Source organism: Apodemus sylvaticus, chromosome 2, assembly GCF_947179515.1.
Source record: "Apodemus sylvaticus chromosome 2, mApoSyl1.1, whole genome shotgun sequence".
Taxonomy (NCBI): domain Eukaryota; kingdom Metazoa; phylum Chordata; class Mammalia; order Rodentia; family Muridae; genus Apodemus; species Apodemus sylvaticus.
In genome coordinates, this window is record NC_067473.1 from 147,121,816 (window position 1) to 147,138,146 (window position 16,331).

At 47.6% G+C, this 16,331-nt stretch overlaps 1 protein-coding gene across 7 annotated transcripts in view; it reads left to right on the forward strand.

The window, feature by feature from the left end:
• Nucleotides 1-2,453, forward strand: part of Pparg (peroxisome proliferator activated receptor gamma) — a 132,355-nt gene extending 129,902 nt beyond the window's left edge. For all 7 annotated transcript variants that reach the window (XM_052174594.1, XM_052174589.1, XM_052174592.1 and 4 more), the window contains one exon: nucleotides 2,003-2,453. In XM_052174594.1, coding sequence (XP_052030554.1) covers nucleotides 2,003-2,250 — 248 coding nt within the window. In that variant the 3' untranslated portion in view covers nucleotides 2,251-2,453. The remainder of the gene's footprint in view (nucleotides 1-2,002) is intronic.
• The last annotated feature ends 13,878 nt before the right edge of the window (nucleotides 2,454-16,331 follow it).

The window sequence follows — 16,331 nt, forward strand, 5'->3', positions numbered from 1 at the left end:
GTTAAACATTGAAACACAAATATATTTTTAAGTTGATTAATAAAATTAAATGTCATATTTTAATGAAAAAAATAGGTGGCAGGGCTGGAGAGATGACTCCGTGATTTAGAGCACTGGCTGTTCTTGTAGAGGACTCAGATTCAGTTCTCAGCACCCGCCAGTAGTTCACACTCATTGGAATGTGATGCCTCCCTCTGACCTCCGAAGGCAGCAGCTGCACACGTGTGGTATGCATACTTACACACAGACAACACACACACATAAGCTAAAATAAACAAGATTAATAGAAAACTTTAAAGAAAAATAAATGCCTTTTACAAATGAAATTTTTAAATGAGAAAATACACAAAAAGCATTGAATTCAGAAGAAGCATGGAAAGGGTAGATCCCATTAGTTTATAAGATGGAAAAGGACTACAGAAGGGGACTAGTTAAAGTGCTCAGCAGGCCTGGGAAGGGGCCGTGAGGGTAACGGGAGACAATGCGGCCAAAGCGCGTACTGTACATGTATGGACACACAGTTAATTTGGTTAATAAAAACTTTTTACAATATATAATAAAAAATAGATTCCAGATTATAATAGAATATTATGTACAACTCTAGCCTAAAGAATTTACTTGTCTTACTGTATCTGAATAAAAAGCCTAGGTGGATGAAAAGCTACAGAAGAAAAGCTAAAGGGAGTAAAGGATTTGTTACCACGGCCAGAGGGCTCTTCAGATGAACTCCAAGAAACCACAAAGGGGCAGCTAAAACTGAAAAAACAAACCAGAGCTCCACTCACAAGGCTGGTTCCCAGTCACTGCCCAAACAGGCAATGGCTGGCTCAGACGGTAACACTCCCAACCACATCACCCACAGATATCACAAAGCCCCGAGTAAGACCTTAACAACTGAGCGCAAGGACGTGGGATATCTGTTAAAGTAATCCCTACACTAGATTAAGATAAAATCATATCTTTTCAGATATCATATCTCTTTAGATAGAAAAATTTTAAAGTTTTCAATAAAATTTAACCAACATTCCTGACTAAAACAAATTTAAAACTTTAAAATTCTTGGAAAACCAAAAGCAAAACATATTCACCACAATCTATAGCAAATACCACACTGTGGCAAAGCATTAGCAGCATTTGCTTCCTGGTTTGGTAAAGCTGACACAAGGGTATCCTACCACTGCACTCCTGTAGCTGCAGACTGAGAGGTCGAACCAGGAAGGCCGAGAGAGCTCAGGAGTTTGGGGCCTGCCCAGACAACAGAGACCTTCCCTAAAAACAAAAGAAAAAAAGAAGAAAAAAATTAAGACTGAGCTGGGCGTGGTGGCACACACCTGTAATCCCAGCACTTGGGAGGCAGAGGCAGGTGGATTTCTGAGTTCGAGGCCAGCCTGGTCTACAGCCAGGACTACACAGAGAAACCCTGTCTCGAAAAGCAAAAAAAAAAAAAAAAAAAAAAAAAAATTAAGACTGATGAAAAACCCCAGTAATCTCATTGCTCAGAAGAAATGCCAGCTATCCTGTAGGGAGGGGAGGACCCCGCTAAAGTGACACAGTCTTTTATCTTGCTGGAAATGGGATGTCCTTGTGCTAAGCAAAAAACAGCAAGGCTTACAACTGGAAAATCTTACTTGAAGCTGTTATGAGGATGTAGGTAGAAACTATTTTAAAAAAAAAAATCCAGCAGGAGCAAAGGTAGATGTGATTTCTGAGAAGAGAAGCCTGTTGCCAGAAGAGGCCTGGGGTGAAGACGGGGTGCTCCTGATGGTGTCACACCAGTTAGTCCTGGCTGGGAAGGGCTTGAGCTTTTCATTGCATCCTTGGGTCTTGCCCATTAGCTGCAGAGTCTCGCTCCTCGAACCTGCTCAAGAACTAGGGCAGGGATGGGGCCTTGGCTCTGCGGACTAGGTTTCATCTCCAGCCCGGGGAGCCGGGAACCTGAAGTTGCACTGGTTAGAGCCCAGAGAAAGTTTGACAAAGTCTCTTTTTTGTCTTATTCTCCCAGACCGCCCAGGCTTGCTGAACGTGAAGCCAATCGAGGACATCCAGGACAACCTGCTGCAGGCCCTGGAGCTCCAGCTCAAGCTGAACCACCCGGAGTCCTCGCAGCTATTCGCCAAGGTGCTCCAGAAGATGACAGACCTCAGGCAGATCGTCACAGAGCATGTGCAGCTATTGCATGTGATCAAGAAGACGGAGACAGACATGAGCCTTCACCCCCTGCTGCAGGAGATCTACAAGGACTTGTATTAGCAGAGAAGTCCCACCCGCTGACAACGTGTTCCTTCTATTGATTGCACTATTATTTTGAGGGAAAAAATCTGACACCTAAGAAATTTACTGTGAAAAAGCATTTAAAAACAAAAAGTTTTAGAACATGATCTATTTTATGCATATTGTTTATAAAGATACATTTACAATTTACTTTTAATATTAAAAATTACCACATTATAAAATTGTTTATAGTATTTAAATGTATGTCTCCCATTCTGCCATCACAGAAGGATTTCCCTGATCTTATTTGTCTTTTCTCTCTTGTTCATTCTTTGACATGCATATGTGTTCATATATACGTTGATATATTCGGGGAGAGTTGCTGTGCATGTGCACGGAGGTCCAGAGATAGCTCTAAAGCTTCCTCATTCTCAGGACTATCATCTGCCCACTTTGAGACAGGTTCTTTCATTGGCCTAGAACCAACCGATTCGGTTAGACTAGCTGGTCAGTGAGCCCTGGGGAGCCGCCTGTCCCCACCTGCCCATCACTACCCTGGCATGGTGGATTTCGAGGGGAGGGGTTGAACTCAGGTCCTTTCTAGCTTTCACATGAACCCAAACTTCTCCCACGACTCTAACAGAGTTTTCACGAATCACCAGCAACATGTTTAACATATTGTCATCCTCCATAATCATGGGGTCTGGCTCCAGGTCTCCTGAAGGTACCAAACGCCAGGGGTGTCCAAGTTTTATAACACGGTATGTTTAAGTAAGCTCAGCACATTCTCCCCTATTATTTGAACTGTCTCCAGATACCTACGATACCTAACACAATGGAAATGTTGTAAGCTGTATTATCATATTTGGGAAATCATGACCAGAATAGGAAGAATCATAAAACTCAAGAATTCATTAAAATGCCTCCAGAATATTTTGCCCATAGATGTAAACCCCACAAATTTGAAGGTCTGACTATACTGTCTACTAATGGGAAACCAGGGTGGCTCCAGGTGTCATCTCAATACTGCCAGAAGCTCCAGAGATCACAAATGTTTTAAGTGTTAGCTCTATGAGATTGGGGAGTGTAGCTCTGTCAGTAAAGTGCTTGCCTAGCAAATAGATGCCCATGGGTTTGATCCCTACACTGCAAAAAAAACCACACACACACATAAAAACAAGTATAACAAAAACAAACAAAAAATAGTCACGTTGGAAGTTATCTGTAATTGTAGCACTTAGGAAATGGAGGAAGTAGGATCAGAAGGTCAAGGTTATCTTTCAAGATTGCCTTTCTATCAAGGCCAGCCTAAGATACATGAGACCCCGTCTCAAAAGCAAAGGGAGTGGATGGCTGGAGAGATGGCTCAGTGGTTAAGAATCCTGGCTGCCCATTCACTTCCCAGCATCCATATCAGGTGGCTTACAACCACCTGTAACTCCCAACTGTAGTCTATCTGAAGCTTTCTTTGGGTATCCACACACATAAGACATATACATACCTGTAAATATTATATTTTTAATTTTAAAAAAATGAAGGGGCAATGCCTCAGCAAGCCATACAAGCCTGATCACCTGTTTCCAACCATGTAATACATATGAAAAGTTGCATTGACACTATGCATCTGTAATCCTATCACTTGCATGGTGAGATGGAAAACAGAGACAAGAAAATTCCCTAGAAGCTCTCAGGCCAATTAGCTGGAATATTCACAGCACTGGAAACAAGAAAAACCCTGCTTCAAAAGTTTGAAGTCAAGAACCAGCTCATAAAAGCTGTCTTCTGACTTCCACACATAAATAAATAGATAGTAAATATTTTAAGGCTTTAAAGAGTCTGCCAGAATGAGCTTATCATTCAATTAAAAAGAAAAACATGATTCTTTCTTAAACATTATAATGCAGGTAACTAATCATGTGCTAGACGAATGGTCTCAGGGCTCTTAGTCACGTGCTAGGGGATGATTTGTGGGGAAATGAAAATTCATAAAGATTGACAAGTCAGGGTAGAACCTGTGGACTCAGAGGCAGGCCGCAGGGATGGTGCTGAATTGAGAATCTGCAAGAAAGACAACAAAAGGCATTAAAGGAAAGAAAACCAGCAAGAACAACAGAGCAGAAGAGGGAAGGGTCTTGCTGCTCCCTGGCCTTAGACATAGACATCAGAGATACTGTGATTCTTCCCATCAGCCTCCTGAGGACCATTTGTCCAGAGCTCCCTTTCTTTACTAATCTCAAAGTCTCATGATCCATACTATGTTTGCAACAAATGCCAGCAAGCAGAATATAAATTGTTCTCTAGTATTAGAGGCTTCTGGGTTGTTCAAGCCATCAGATCCACATCATATCTTTAAAGCATGCCCTGTTACTGAATGATCATGAGGTCTCTGCTCTCCAGGATGACTGTTCCCATGCCCTGACTTAATCCCTTCATTTACCGTAACAAGTGGTGTTTCTACCCAGGAGGCTACAACTTTAGAGTTGGGGGTTGTCAAGCCAAAACATCAAGAAAGATCTTTCTATCCTCTTGGAAAGAAATGTATCTCCAAAGAGTGAGATTATGAAAGTGAGCCTTGACTCCAGCCCTAAAAATATACACGCACTACACCCCTCAGAGTCCAAACCTTTAAAATGACAGATAGAGCTAAGCCGCATTGGAACCAGAGCCAAGGCTGTGTCTGAGTGACATCCAAACATTTGGAAGGAAGGTGACAAATTCACTAGGCCATATGGTGGTTTCTTTCTGCCTTGATGCAGAGCATCCGGGGATTTTGAAACATCTAGATGACTGCTGGGTGTCTTCACAGTGTTGGCGCCACGTTGGGAGTTTATCGGAGAGATGGCAAGAGAAAATGTGCAAGCCACAGGCAAGGTGGGGCTCTCAGTGGGACCTGGGAGGCGATCCCTTGTTTACAAGACTCTCAAACAAAAGGCCTTTCAGCTCTCTGCCTGATCTCGGTTCCCACTAGTGCTCCACAGCCTAGCCAAGCCCTTTCCACATTTTCAAGCTCCGTTGCCAATGGAGTGAGGAGAGGGATGCTCTCAGCTCTTTGGCACCAAGGCTTAGCGTTAAATAGCTTTTAAATCCTGGCAGATTTCAAATTCCCATCTCTTGGATTTTTCCCTGTGGCTTGGATGATCATTTGCTAAATATTTTACAACACATTATATTCATCTCTAAAGCTCCTGCTCCTTCCCTGTCCCCCTCCCCCCAGCATGATTCACAAGTTAATCAACACATGCATCATCAGTTATTCATAGCGCTTTCTCTAGGCACCAACACACTTAGGGATGCCTGTTAATAAAAATAGGAAGAAAAGTAACTTTGGTCAAGAGTCAAGCCCTTATCTCACACCTCTACTGACCACAGCCCAGCATCCTTCAGTATCTTTCTGTAATGAGTGGAACACGGGAATAGCAGGGTCCTCAAGAAACCAGAGCTCCGCAGCCATGGGAAACCTGGCTTCTCCAGTCATGGAAACCTGAGCTAACCTGAATTTCTGGGATTTTGTTGTTTTGCCTTTTATTTTGTTTCTTTGACTTCTATGTTTAAATCCCAGTGAGGAGCAAGGCAGACTCAGCAAGAGAAGGAGGGGTGGGTTGTCGGGGTGTGTGGAGGGATTCAGCTCAGAGGTAGAGCTTAACCTATGTGAGGTCCCAGGTTCTATCCAGTGTGTCCCTCCCTGTACGGAGGTATTAGCTAGTGTCACAGTGCAGATTCCCAGTTGTGGGTTTGAAATCCAGAACCAGAAGGATGGTCACAGAGAAAGGCCGCTGCCACAGCATTCCAGTGACTTTTCCTTGGCCATCAAAGAGCAAGTCCTTGGCATGAGTGGGCTCTGACTTAGTGTTGTCTACTACAACTGTGATGCTGAGGAAAGGAGGCAGGATGTTGGTTCCAGGGATAAGGGATGCCCAGAGTGAGGACTGGGGTAGGGCTCTTTATTCCCTCCCAATCATGAGGGCAAGAATTACAGTTCATTTCCATCATGACATCACAGTGCTATCATAAGATCAAAGCACTGAAGAGTCTGTCCTTCACTAGATGGATGCTTCCCTGATTTCCTCTTTCCTCACCCCATCCTGGCTTTTAGCCTGGCTCCTGGGGCTCTCTGCACGGATCAGCACCCAGTTATCTGCAGATTCCATCCCTCATCTGTGACTGGTGATAGACTTGGACACACACACAAAGAGAGAGGAGAGAGGGAGGGGAGGGAGAGAGAGGGAGAGAGAGGGAGGGAGGATGAGAGAGAGAGAGCGAGAATAAGTTTTAAAAGACATTAAGAAGTAGACACACAGTAGTCCCAACTAGTCAGGAGGCTGGCATAAGAGAATTGCTTGAACCTAGAAATTTGAGGACAGCCTGGTCAACAAAGCAAGTTCTTGCTTGAAAAATGAATAAACACATAAATATAGACTGGGGAGACGGTTTAGTGAATACACTGCTTGTTATGCACGCATGAAGACCTGAGTTCAGACCTTCAGTGCCCATGCAGAAGGCGTATGCTAATGAGACAGGCAGGAGGACCCTATCCCAAGGACTCAGTGGCCAGCCAGCCTAGCCAAACAGCAAGCAAGCCTCATGTGGAGTGAGAAACCATACCTCAAAATAAATAGGTAATAACAAACAAACAAAACAACAGGATCTCAGAGTTAAGAGATCCAGGCACGATCTAGTCTCATCCACAGCTCATATCTGGCAACTCCTACCCTGGAGTGGAGGTGAGACCCAGCCCTGCCCTCAAGGGCTCACAGTCTGCGAATGAGTAGATACAGCCCAGAAGTAAGAACAGCCTGGAGATACAGCTCCTCAGAGTGTGTAGTAGATACAGGAGTGCCCCTCTCTCCAAGAGGGTCAGAGTGGAAGTCAGAGGGGCCAAGCATGTGTCAGCCCAGGACACGAGTCTACCCCATGGTAAGGAGATCTCTTGGACGGTGTTTGGAGACCATGGGGATCCGGATGAAGTTGCCAAGCAGTGGAGGGATATGATCAAATTTGAAGTTTGGAAAGCAAGCTTCCCAAAAGTCAACACTGCCCAAAATATACATTCCCTCTCCAAGGCTCCCCGGGACGGGCCCGTCCTGAATGGCTACCTGAGGATGGATTCCTTAGGAACTTCCAGCCTTGAGGCCTGGCTTTGCTCCTTGCCACCTGGTCCCCACATATCATACTTATTCCTGCACCCGGGGCTCTGGCTGACTTTGACCCTCCAATCCAGTGACAAGCTTCTGGCCCACACGATGGCATCCTCTTCCTAACTCACTGTTCCCTCCAGTGAGCCAAGGCTCCACACCCCCCCAGCCCACAAAGGTCTTCTGCTTCTGCAAGGAGCTCAGTGGTCACTGCTTCACCTACTTCATATCTCAAGGTCGCTTCTACTCCCGGCTCCCCAACTTACTTCCACATCTATTTTCCAGCAAGATCAATTGAGAATTAGGGCTATGGTCGCAGTTCAGTGATCAAACACTTGCCTAGCACGCAAGGCACTGGGTTCAGTCTCTGATACCACAACAAAGTAGTTACATAAGACAGGAAGTCCTAGGCATCAGAGAAGATTAACATATTCAAAGTGTTGGCTACCCATATACTCTTTCCAAAAGCTAGCACTAGCAGCAGAAGGGAGAAGATCCCAAATGCACGGAGCCCTTCAAGCTATTGTGAGTGACAGCAGAAAGAAGGCTGGGAAAGATGGAACACACTTCTGGAGAGAACACTGTTGTAAGATGGCAGATCATCACCTAAGTCTGTAGGAGCCTGGTGCTGACTTCAGAGTTATACTGGCTGGGGTTAAAATTCCAACTCTACAATGAACCAGCCTAATGGCCATGAGGCTGTGGCCATCGTCTTAATCTCTTTAGGTCTAAATTGCCCTCAAATATAAAATGGGTAGTAATACCACCTCCAGGGTGATTGTGAGGATTAAATGTAATAATGACTGTAAAGTAATTCCCAGAGTTTCTTGGCACATCGCTGTTGCTTGCAGGCAGCATTATTGCTGCTGTTACTAACGCACCCTTTAAGGCCTGTGGTGCTGTCTAGTATGCAGGAGGCCTTGGATTTGTCCCCGGGACCATAGGAAGTAATTAGGTTAATTTAAAAATCAAACATCCAAGAGCCAGAGAGATGGCTCAGCAGTTAAGAGCACATACTGCTCTTGCAGAGGTCCTGAGTTTGGTTCCCAGCTCGCAACCACCTGTAACTCTAGCTTCAAATGATCTGATGCCCTCTGCTGGCCTCTGCAAGTGCTCCACTCACAATACACACTATAAACAGAGAGAGAGAGAGAGAGAGAGAGAGAGAGAGAGAGAGAGAGAGAGAGAGAGAGACTGAAAGAGACAGAGACAGACAGAGACAACAGAGACAACAGAGACAGAGAGAGAATATGAATATATGAGTGCAATTTAGAAATACTCACATAAGATGACATGGGCCCACGGAGGTTTTTCTATCTTGGTGTGTTTGAGCCCAGAATATGCCACAACATAGTCTGCATTTCATTTGTTTGATTGGTTGCTTGGTTTGTTTTGGGTTTTGAGACAGGGTTTCCCTGTGCAGCCCTGGATGTCCTAGAACCCACTTTGCAGACCAGACTGGTCTCAAACTCAAAGATCTGCCTGCTTCTGCCTTCTGAGTGCTGCTGGGACCAAAGGCATGTGCCATCACCACCACCAGGCTGATGGTCTACATTTTTTCAGAATAGACTAAAAATATATTCAAAAGAGTTTATCCCTGATCACAAGTTTTAGGAGGGAAAAATATATGAAAGACAACTGTACTGTGTTCTGATTTAGAATAAACGCGAAGCACGAGGCTGAGAGAATGTTCTCTCCAAAAGCACCGGGGCTTTTCTCTGGCGACTTCTGCTCCTAATTTTAGATAAATATTACATAGTTTGAATTTCCAAAGGGGTTATAATGAATAAGAAAATTGCTAATTTGACTCTGTAGGGAGTGGGTTGGGATATTTCCATCCCTCTGGAGTTTTGTAAATATGTTCCAGGGCAAATGTTCCCAAGAGAATGTCATTTCTGGGATCTGCTTAGAGCCAAGGGCTGGTCTCATGGACAACAGAAGTGGCTTCCTGCAAGAGTAGGAATGTGGCTCCCCAGGCCGGCTTTCCACTGTACTATAAACAATGGAGTATGGATGAGAGACGCCATGGTCTGACTGACAGACCTGCCACAGTTTGAGGCCATGGACAAGTCCTCTTTGGAGACCTGGTATCTGGTGTGGAGAAGTCCGTTCCATGAGTCAAGGGTGGGCCTCTGTGCCTGGCTAGACCAGTGGTACTTAGCTTGCATGTCTCCTGGAAGATCAAATAAAGGAACCAGGACAAAAACCTTATCACTGCTGGCTACACACAAGAGAGTTTGACACCCGGTGAACCCAGGGAGCTAGCCTAAAGGTTTAAGAAAGAAGGGTGGAGGCCCACACAATTCAGGTGTCTTTCTTAGTTGTCCTTGAGAAAATGAAACCACATACACTTGGGGGCAGGGGAAGGGGGCAAGCGGATATTATGTCTGAATACTGTCATCCCCGTGTACCTGCTGCAGCTGCAAGCACGCTGATTCCTCTCTGGGCCTCAGTTTCTCTATCTGCACATCTAAAAAGTTGTTTGTCTTCTAGCCTTGACACCCCAGGACCTCAAGCCCTCCCGGGGAGGCAGGCCAGAGATCAGAACTCTGGCTGTCCATCAGAGGCCCACGTTCTTTGCTGCTAAGCGTGTGTTCTCAGCTCAGAGCCACCCAGGCCTGGGCCAGGCTGCAGCCTGCGCTCATTAAGGGCCTGGGGCTGCTCCAACCTGAGTGTGCTGGCTGCCTCCGAGGGCAGGGGAGGGGACACCGGATGGCTGGTTGGTTCCCACCCGAAGCCAAACTGCTTAGAGAAGGGCGTTGTGCTGAGTCAGTTGCTGGCAGCTCCGCCTGGGGTCCCTGGCCACCCTGCCTGCCAGATGGGCCAGCTCCAGGCGGGCCTCGGAGGAGCCCATGTTATGCCTCCAAGGAGCCCATGTTATCGACGATGCTGCTGCTGCTGCCACAGTGGTGGGCAACACGCCTTGGAAAATCTGCGCCAGGCCTCCCAGGGCTGCCGGGGTGGGACAGCTGCTGATGAAGGGGGACTTTTTTTTTTTTTAGGAGCTGCCTCCTACTGGCAAGATGCTAGCCAAGGTTTTCTCCTTGCTCTGCTGCCTGATGAGGGTGACTATTCTCTCAAACACCACGCAAGCTCTTAGCTCATAAACTGCCTTCCGCCTCCTGAGTCCTGGCTCAAGCTTAGTGAGGCAGTGTTTGGGTCAGGACATGGCCAGGAGCACATGGCAAGGGAGGGTATCGAAGGTAGAGGAGCCCCTAACGCAGAGGTCGCATGTAAAGTGAAGCAGGCCTCAGAGAAGCCAGCAGAGGGGCGATCAAGGAGAGCTGGGAGGTGAGGGAGGACCTCAGACCTCCAAGAAGCATCGGCCTTGCAGAGGCTCCTGGGCAGAGGCTGAGGCCTGAAGCAGGGCCCAGAAGAGGCCAGAAAGGGAAAGCCCATAGCAAGCGGTCTGCTGGGGTGCAGCTCCGGGAGACAGGTGGGAATGAATGTGTAGGCCGTGCCGTGAAGAAAACCAGCCACGGGCCTGAACTTCAGCCCTGAAATCCACAGATGCCGTGGACAGATGTGTGCGACAGCACAGTATTTGCATAGGACCCTCAGACACCCATCCCTAAGTTTGAAACTACGTCTGCATTAAAATACTCAACCCAGCAAAGGTGCTGTGTAAACATGAGCCACAGCAATTTGGGAAATGATGACCCAAGTCTGCCTATGCTCAATACAGACACAATTTTCCCTAATATTATATGCAACGTTGTTTGGATTCACTTATGTGGAAGCCATGGATTCCAAGAGTTGATTATCTTTTTTTGTTTGTTTGTTTGTTTTTTTGTTTTTCGAGACAGGGTTTCTCTGTATAGCCCTGGCTGTCCTGGAACTCTGTAAACCAGGCTGTCCTGGAACTCAGAAATCCGCCTGCCTCTGCCTCCCAAGTGCTGGGATTAAAGGCGTGCGCCACCACTTCCTGGCTTATCTTTTTTTTTTTTTTTAAGTTTCAAAATCACCCTTAAAATATCCTTTGAAAACCAAATGTGTCTCACTTGAGTCCAAGGACTTCCAAAAGAAAACTTCTCCCCAAGATGGAGATGAAGCCTTCCTCTTATGGCGTCATAAGCCCCTGGCACAGGGCCGTGTACCCCACTCTAAGAAACACAAGCCCCATCAGCCTGTAGAGAAAAGACTTGACTTGCCGGATGTCACAGGGCGGCGGTAGTCGCCTCTAACCAAGCAGAGCCACCACTAAAGAGTCAAGCTTGGGAGGAGGGGGGCAGGGAGGTGACCTGAGGTCAGAGAAGCAAGACAAGGGGAAAATAGAACCCAATGTCAGTAATTGTTCACTGGCCTTGCCTGTCCCCAGCTCTCCTCAGCCTCTAGGGACACAGAGATAAGGCTGGTGTGACTCAGGCCACCAAGGAACTCACTTTCATGGAGATAAACACAGAAGCTGGCAACCACAGAACAACCTGGCAAGCAGAGGAAGCCAGAGGGCTGGGGGCAGGGCGGGTGAGGCTGGATAACCTTGGGCAAGACTTCTGGAACCTTCTTGTGATTCTTCTTACATAGCTTAGGGAGTGCATAGCCACCCCTGGAGGTCACACTGAGCAGGCACGGAGGTAAAGCAGGGACAGCACTGCCCACTCTGCTCCCTCCTCGAGGGTTAGTGTTGGGGACGACTGAAGACAGCCTCATCTTCCAGCTCCTGTCAGCTGTCACCTGATATCATAAGGGATTATTTGAAATTTCCCAGGCAGGCTGAGCTATGGATTTTCCATTCCTGTGAAAGTGGGGAAGAAACTCAACTTGGCTGCCAAGGGGAGAGAAGGCTTCACAGAGGAGGTGACGTTTGAGACGGAGTCTCAAAAGAGGAGTTATGAATTACCTGGGCAAGCAAGAAAGGAAGAAACACTAGGTGAGGGGCTGGCGTGCCAAGGCCTGTGGGGAAAGCAGGGTTTCTGCTTCGCTAATCCTAGGGCACTTGGAGGAACAGAGACAGAATGGCAGAATAGATCATCCTAGGAAGAGTAGGAAGCCATGGAAGACCTTTAGCAGGTATGCTTGCTTTCCTGAGAAAGCCACATTTGTAAAGGGAAAGGTTTGTTCTGGCTCACCGTTCAGGGCTTTCAAATCCATGACTGGTTGGTCACATTGCTTGGGGCTGTGATGAGACTGTCGCACATAGTGACTGTTATGTTGCAAACCAGAAAACATTGAGAGGAACAAGCTGGGGCCCTGTCTATAATCCAGTCAGAGAATACACTTGATGGCCTAAGACCTCCAAGGCCCTGCTTCTCAAAGGTCCCCTGTCCTCCTTGTGCCATCACCCCAGAAACAGGCCTGAACATAAGAGGCTTTGGGGATACATCCAGGATCCAGCCTTCCAAGCTAGAAAGTAGCATGGCTGATACTCAACTTGAGGTCCCTTGGCCAGCCACTGGGAAGGCAAGGGTGATGGGGAGACCAGCAACAGGCTGCTACCATGAGTGGTAGCAGGGGTGGGAGGGGATGGCTTCAGTCACAGAGACAGAGGGAGCACACAGATGTGGGGACTGCAGAAGGGGGAGCGCAGAAGACAAGGATCAGGTTTTGACTGGATGGCGCAGGCTATGGTGGTGCTTTACTCCCTGGGGAAGGATTACCTGCAGGGCCCCAGGTCAGGTTTCTAGACAGCTAGGGTACAGTGGGGATCTGGATCTTCAGGGTGCAATGAGCTGGAAGATACGGGGGGTCGTGGGAGAAAGGACTGACAACCACATGTCAGCCACAGCGAAGGGCAGTAGAGAAGCCATCTTGACTCTCCAAGCCCCATTTCCCCCACTGAGCTTGACACTTTTTTTTTTCTTATTTTCTTTTTATCCCTGAAAAGATTCTCCAAATATTTATTGGGAGCTATTTATGTGCTGGGGTCCTTGGAGAATTTACTTCCGACCAACTGCCAGCTCATAAGTCATCCCTAGGAAAGACGTGTCCACCCATTTCCTCAGTGAAGTAATAGTACTGAGGAATTTAATGCTTCTGGACTGATAACACTGACAACCCTTCTCATCGGCAGAGCCTATGGCCCCAGGGGTGGAGGCTTGGTGGCCTCTATGGATGGTCCTCACCCCAGCTACACACAGTCCCATCCAGCTCTCATACCTAGACACATGCACCACAGAAAGGGTGTGCCTTGTCCTGCCTCCTTCATAAAACTTTACTCTCTCTGGTCACTGACAGAAAAACTTCTCCAAGTACACCTTACCTTCTAGTGAGACTTTTATAACCGCAAAGCTGAGCCCCAGACGGGTGGCAAGGCCCCAGGGCAGAGTCCTTTTCTTCCTAAGTCCCTTCTCCCTATTGGGCCGTGTCACCATTCCCAGCCCAGGAAACTCCCCCATCAGCTCTACCTGTGGCCCCGGACCTACAGGGTCCAAGCCTAGGTTTGCAGCGACTGACACTGGGCTGTCTCCCTGCAGCCTCCCTCCCACAGTTTCCTATCCTGAAACTCTGGGCCCTGCGTTCTAGTCCATGGGATGGAGGTGAAGGCCTTGGTCCAGGTCCTACAAGGCTGTCTAGGGTTCTGAAAAGAGAAAGGGCCCAGAGAGCCTCAGAAGTGCTATGGCTCTGCTCAGGGCTGCTGTCTACCCAACCTCAACCTTGTCAGAGTCAGGCCTCAGGGCAGCTACTTCCAAGGTGGGAAGGACATTTGACTTGTGGGCTGGGCCAGGTGTTCTCCCTTGGAGATATTGAAGCCCTGGGTTTATGGGCTCCATGAGAAGGCGGTGCCATGACTAATCCCCATCACTGGCTTCCTCTGTCACCCTGCCTGTTATGCAGGAAGTCAGCAGGTCTCAACCCACCCCCCCCCCCTTAATCACTGCCACCTCCCCATGACCCGCCTCAATCACGTCTCTTTACAGTTGGGCAGAGCCGGCTGGGCCTCCTCAAACTTCCATATCTGCTCCTCTAGATCAGTGATAGGCCTAATGGGTTTGCTTGCCTCCACACCCTGGGCCCAGCATTCTGGGAGTCACGCAATCCCACAGGCCCAGGAAGGACGCTGTTCCCACAGCCACAGGGCCTGGGGAGTCTCCCCACCCCACACAGCATGTGAAATGAGCCTTTCTTCAGGGCCACCTGCCTAGGTGGCCCTGGCCATGACTACTGACTTCCAGTTCTGCCCAGCCCACATTTTATATATATATGTATATATATGTATATATATATATATATATATACATATGTGTGTGTGTGTACATACATACATATACACACGTATATACATACATATATACACACACGTATATACATACACATATATACACACACATACATATATACATACATATATACACACACATACATATATACATACATATATACACACGTATATACATACACATATATACACACACATACATATATACATACATATACACACACATACATATATACATACATATACACATACATACATACATATATACATACATATATACACACATACATAAATACACACACATACATACATATATATACACACACATATATATACATATATACACACACACATATATATAGATATACACACATACATATATACCATATGTGTGTGTACTTTCCCTCCCCTTCCCCAGCTCCTCGTCTCATTCGGACTCCCTCCCAGGGGTCTACAGACTCCTAATTTATCCTCCAGAGAGAAGCGTTTGCTAGCATGACCACCACTATCCATTCCTTATCTTATCCACTAAGCCATTCCTTTCATTCCTTCAGCCCACTGAGCTGCTCTGGGTCAGGCCCTGTTGCTGAGCGGTGGTAAACATAAAGAAGTGTAGATTCTGCCCCATACAGAGTTTTGGCTGGAAGGGGCACAGCAAGGTAGAGAGGCCGCGGAGAGGCTGCCACAGCTATACCCCTCACCTTCCACTGGGCCCCAGCCCACCGACATCATCCCTCTGCCTGAGACCCTTCTCAAACTAGGATTCTGCTTTGACATTGCGTGTGACAGACTGGGGTTGCCAGGGTTCTCCATGCCCCCAGCAACCCTCACCCAGATCAGTCCCTTGCTTCTCTCTGCCCACCCCCAAAGCTTTACAGTTACACCCACATGTCTATGACCTCGGGTTAGCACTCATGCCTGTCAGTGTAAGGGTGATGTGTCTGCCTAAGAACATGGAGAATGCATGTAAAGCGCCTACTATATGCCAGATCCTGGTTACTGGGACACCGGGTAAACATGTTACAGGCCTGACCCAGCCCGTACAGGGTAACATGGATGAAGGCAGAACTTATGAGCCTCTGTGGGATCCCTAACCCAGTCTGGTGAACGGTGAAGGCAGCAGCTCAGCCGGGTCTTGGAGGTTCATCCGAAGTTGCTTTAACAGAGACTGTAGGGATTTGTAGGTAGAAGAAACAGAAATGCAAGCTCAGCGATGTTCAAGCAATCATGCCTGATCCCAGAAGTGCTATTTCTGTTGTCTGCTGGGGGTGGCACCCGGGGCTCTCATGACATCGCTCACAGTGCGAAATGAAGTGGTGCATAGATGCTGAACATCCTCTCAGACACTGGCATGCTTGCACTTTCTAAAGGGAAGTGTGGGGACAGGGAAGTGTGGGGAGAGGAAACTCACTGGGGAACGAGTACCTCAGACCACCAGGGCACCGTGGTGCTGTGCTATGGAAGGCTCTTTGCTTCTGATCTGTTTCCAGGCTTGGATGTGACCACATGACTGTTTGCAAAGGGACCTGGGGGCAATCTCCCTTGATGATCAATGATCGCCAAGGCTTCAGAGGAAAGATTAAACTAAATAGATGAGCGCCTCTCCCCACCTGCTCCTCATAACCCTCGCAGCATGGCACTTCCCTGGACCAGCAGCCGCTGAGGGCCTCTCCGGGAAGCACAGTTCTGGGAGACTGAGCCCTGCAGAGGTTCCTCTTGTAAGCCAGTGGAACAGAGTCCCAGAGTAACAATCCCAGAAGTCAGCGGGGTGGAGGTGGGATGCCTGGGTAGAGAGAGAGGTGCCATTACACTTTGACTGTCTCACTGCCCCA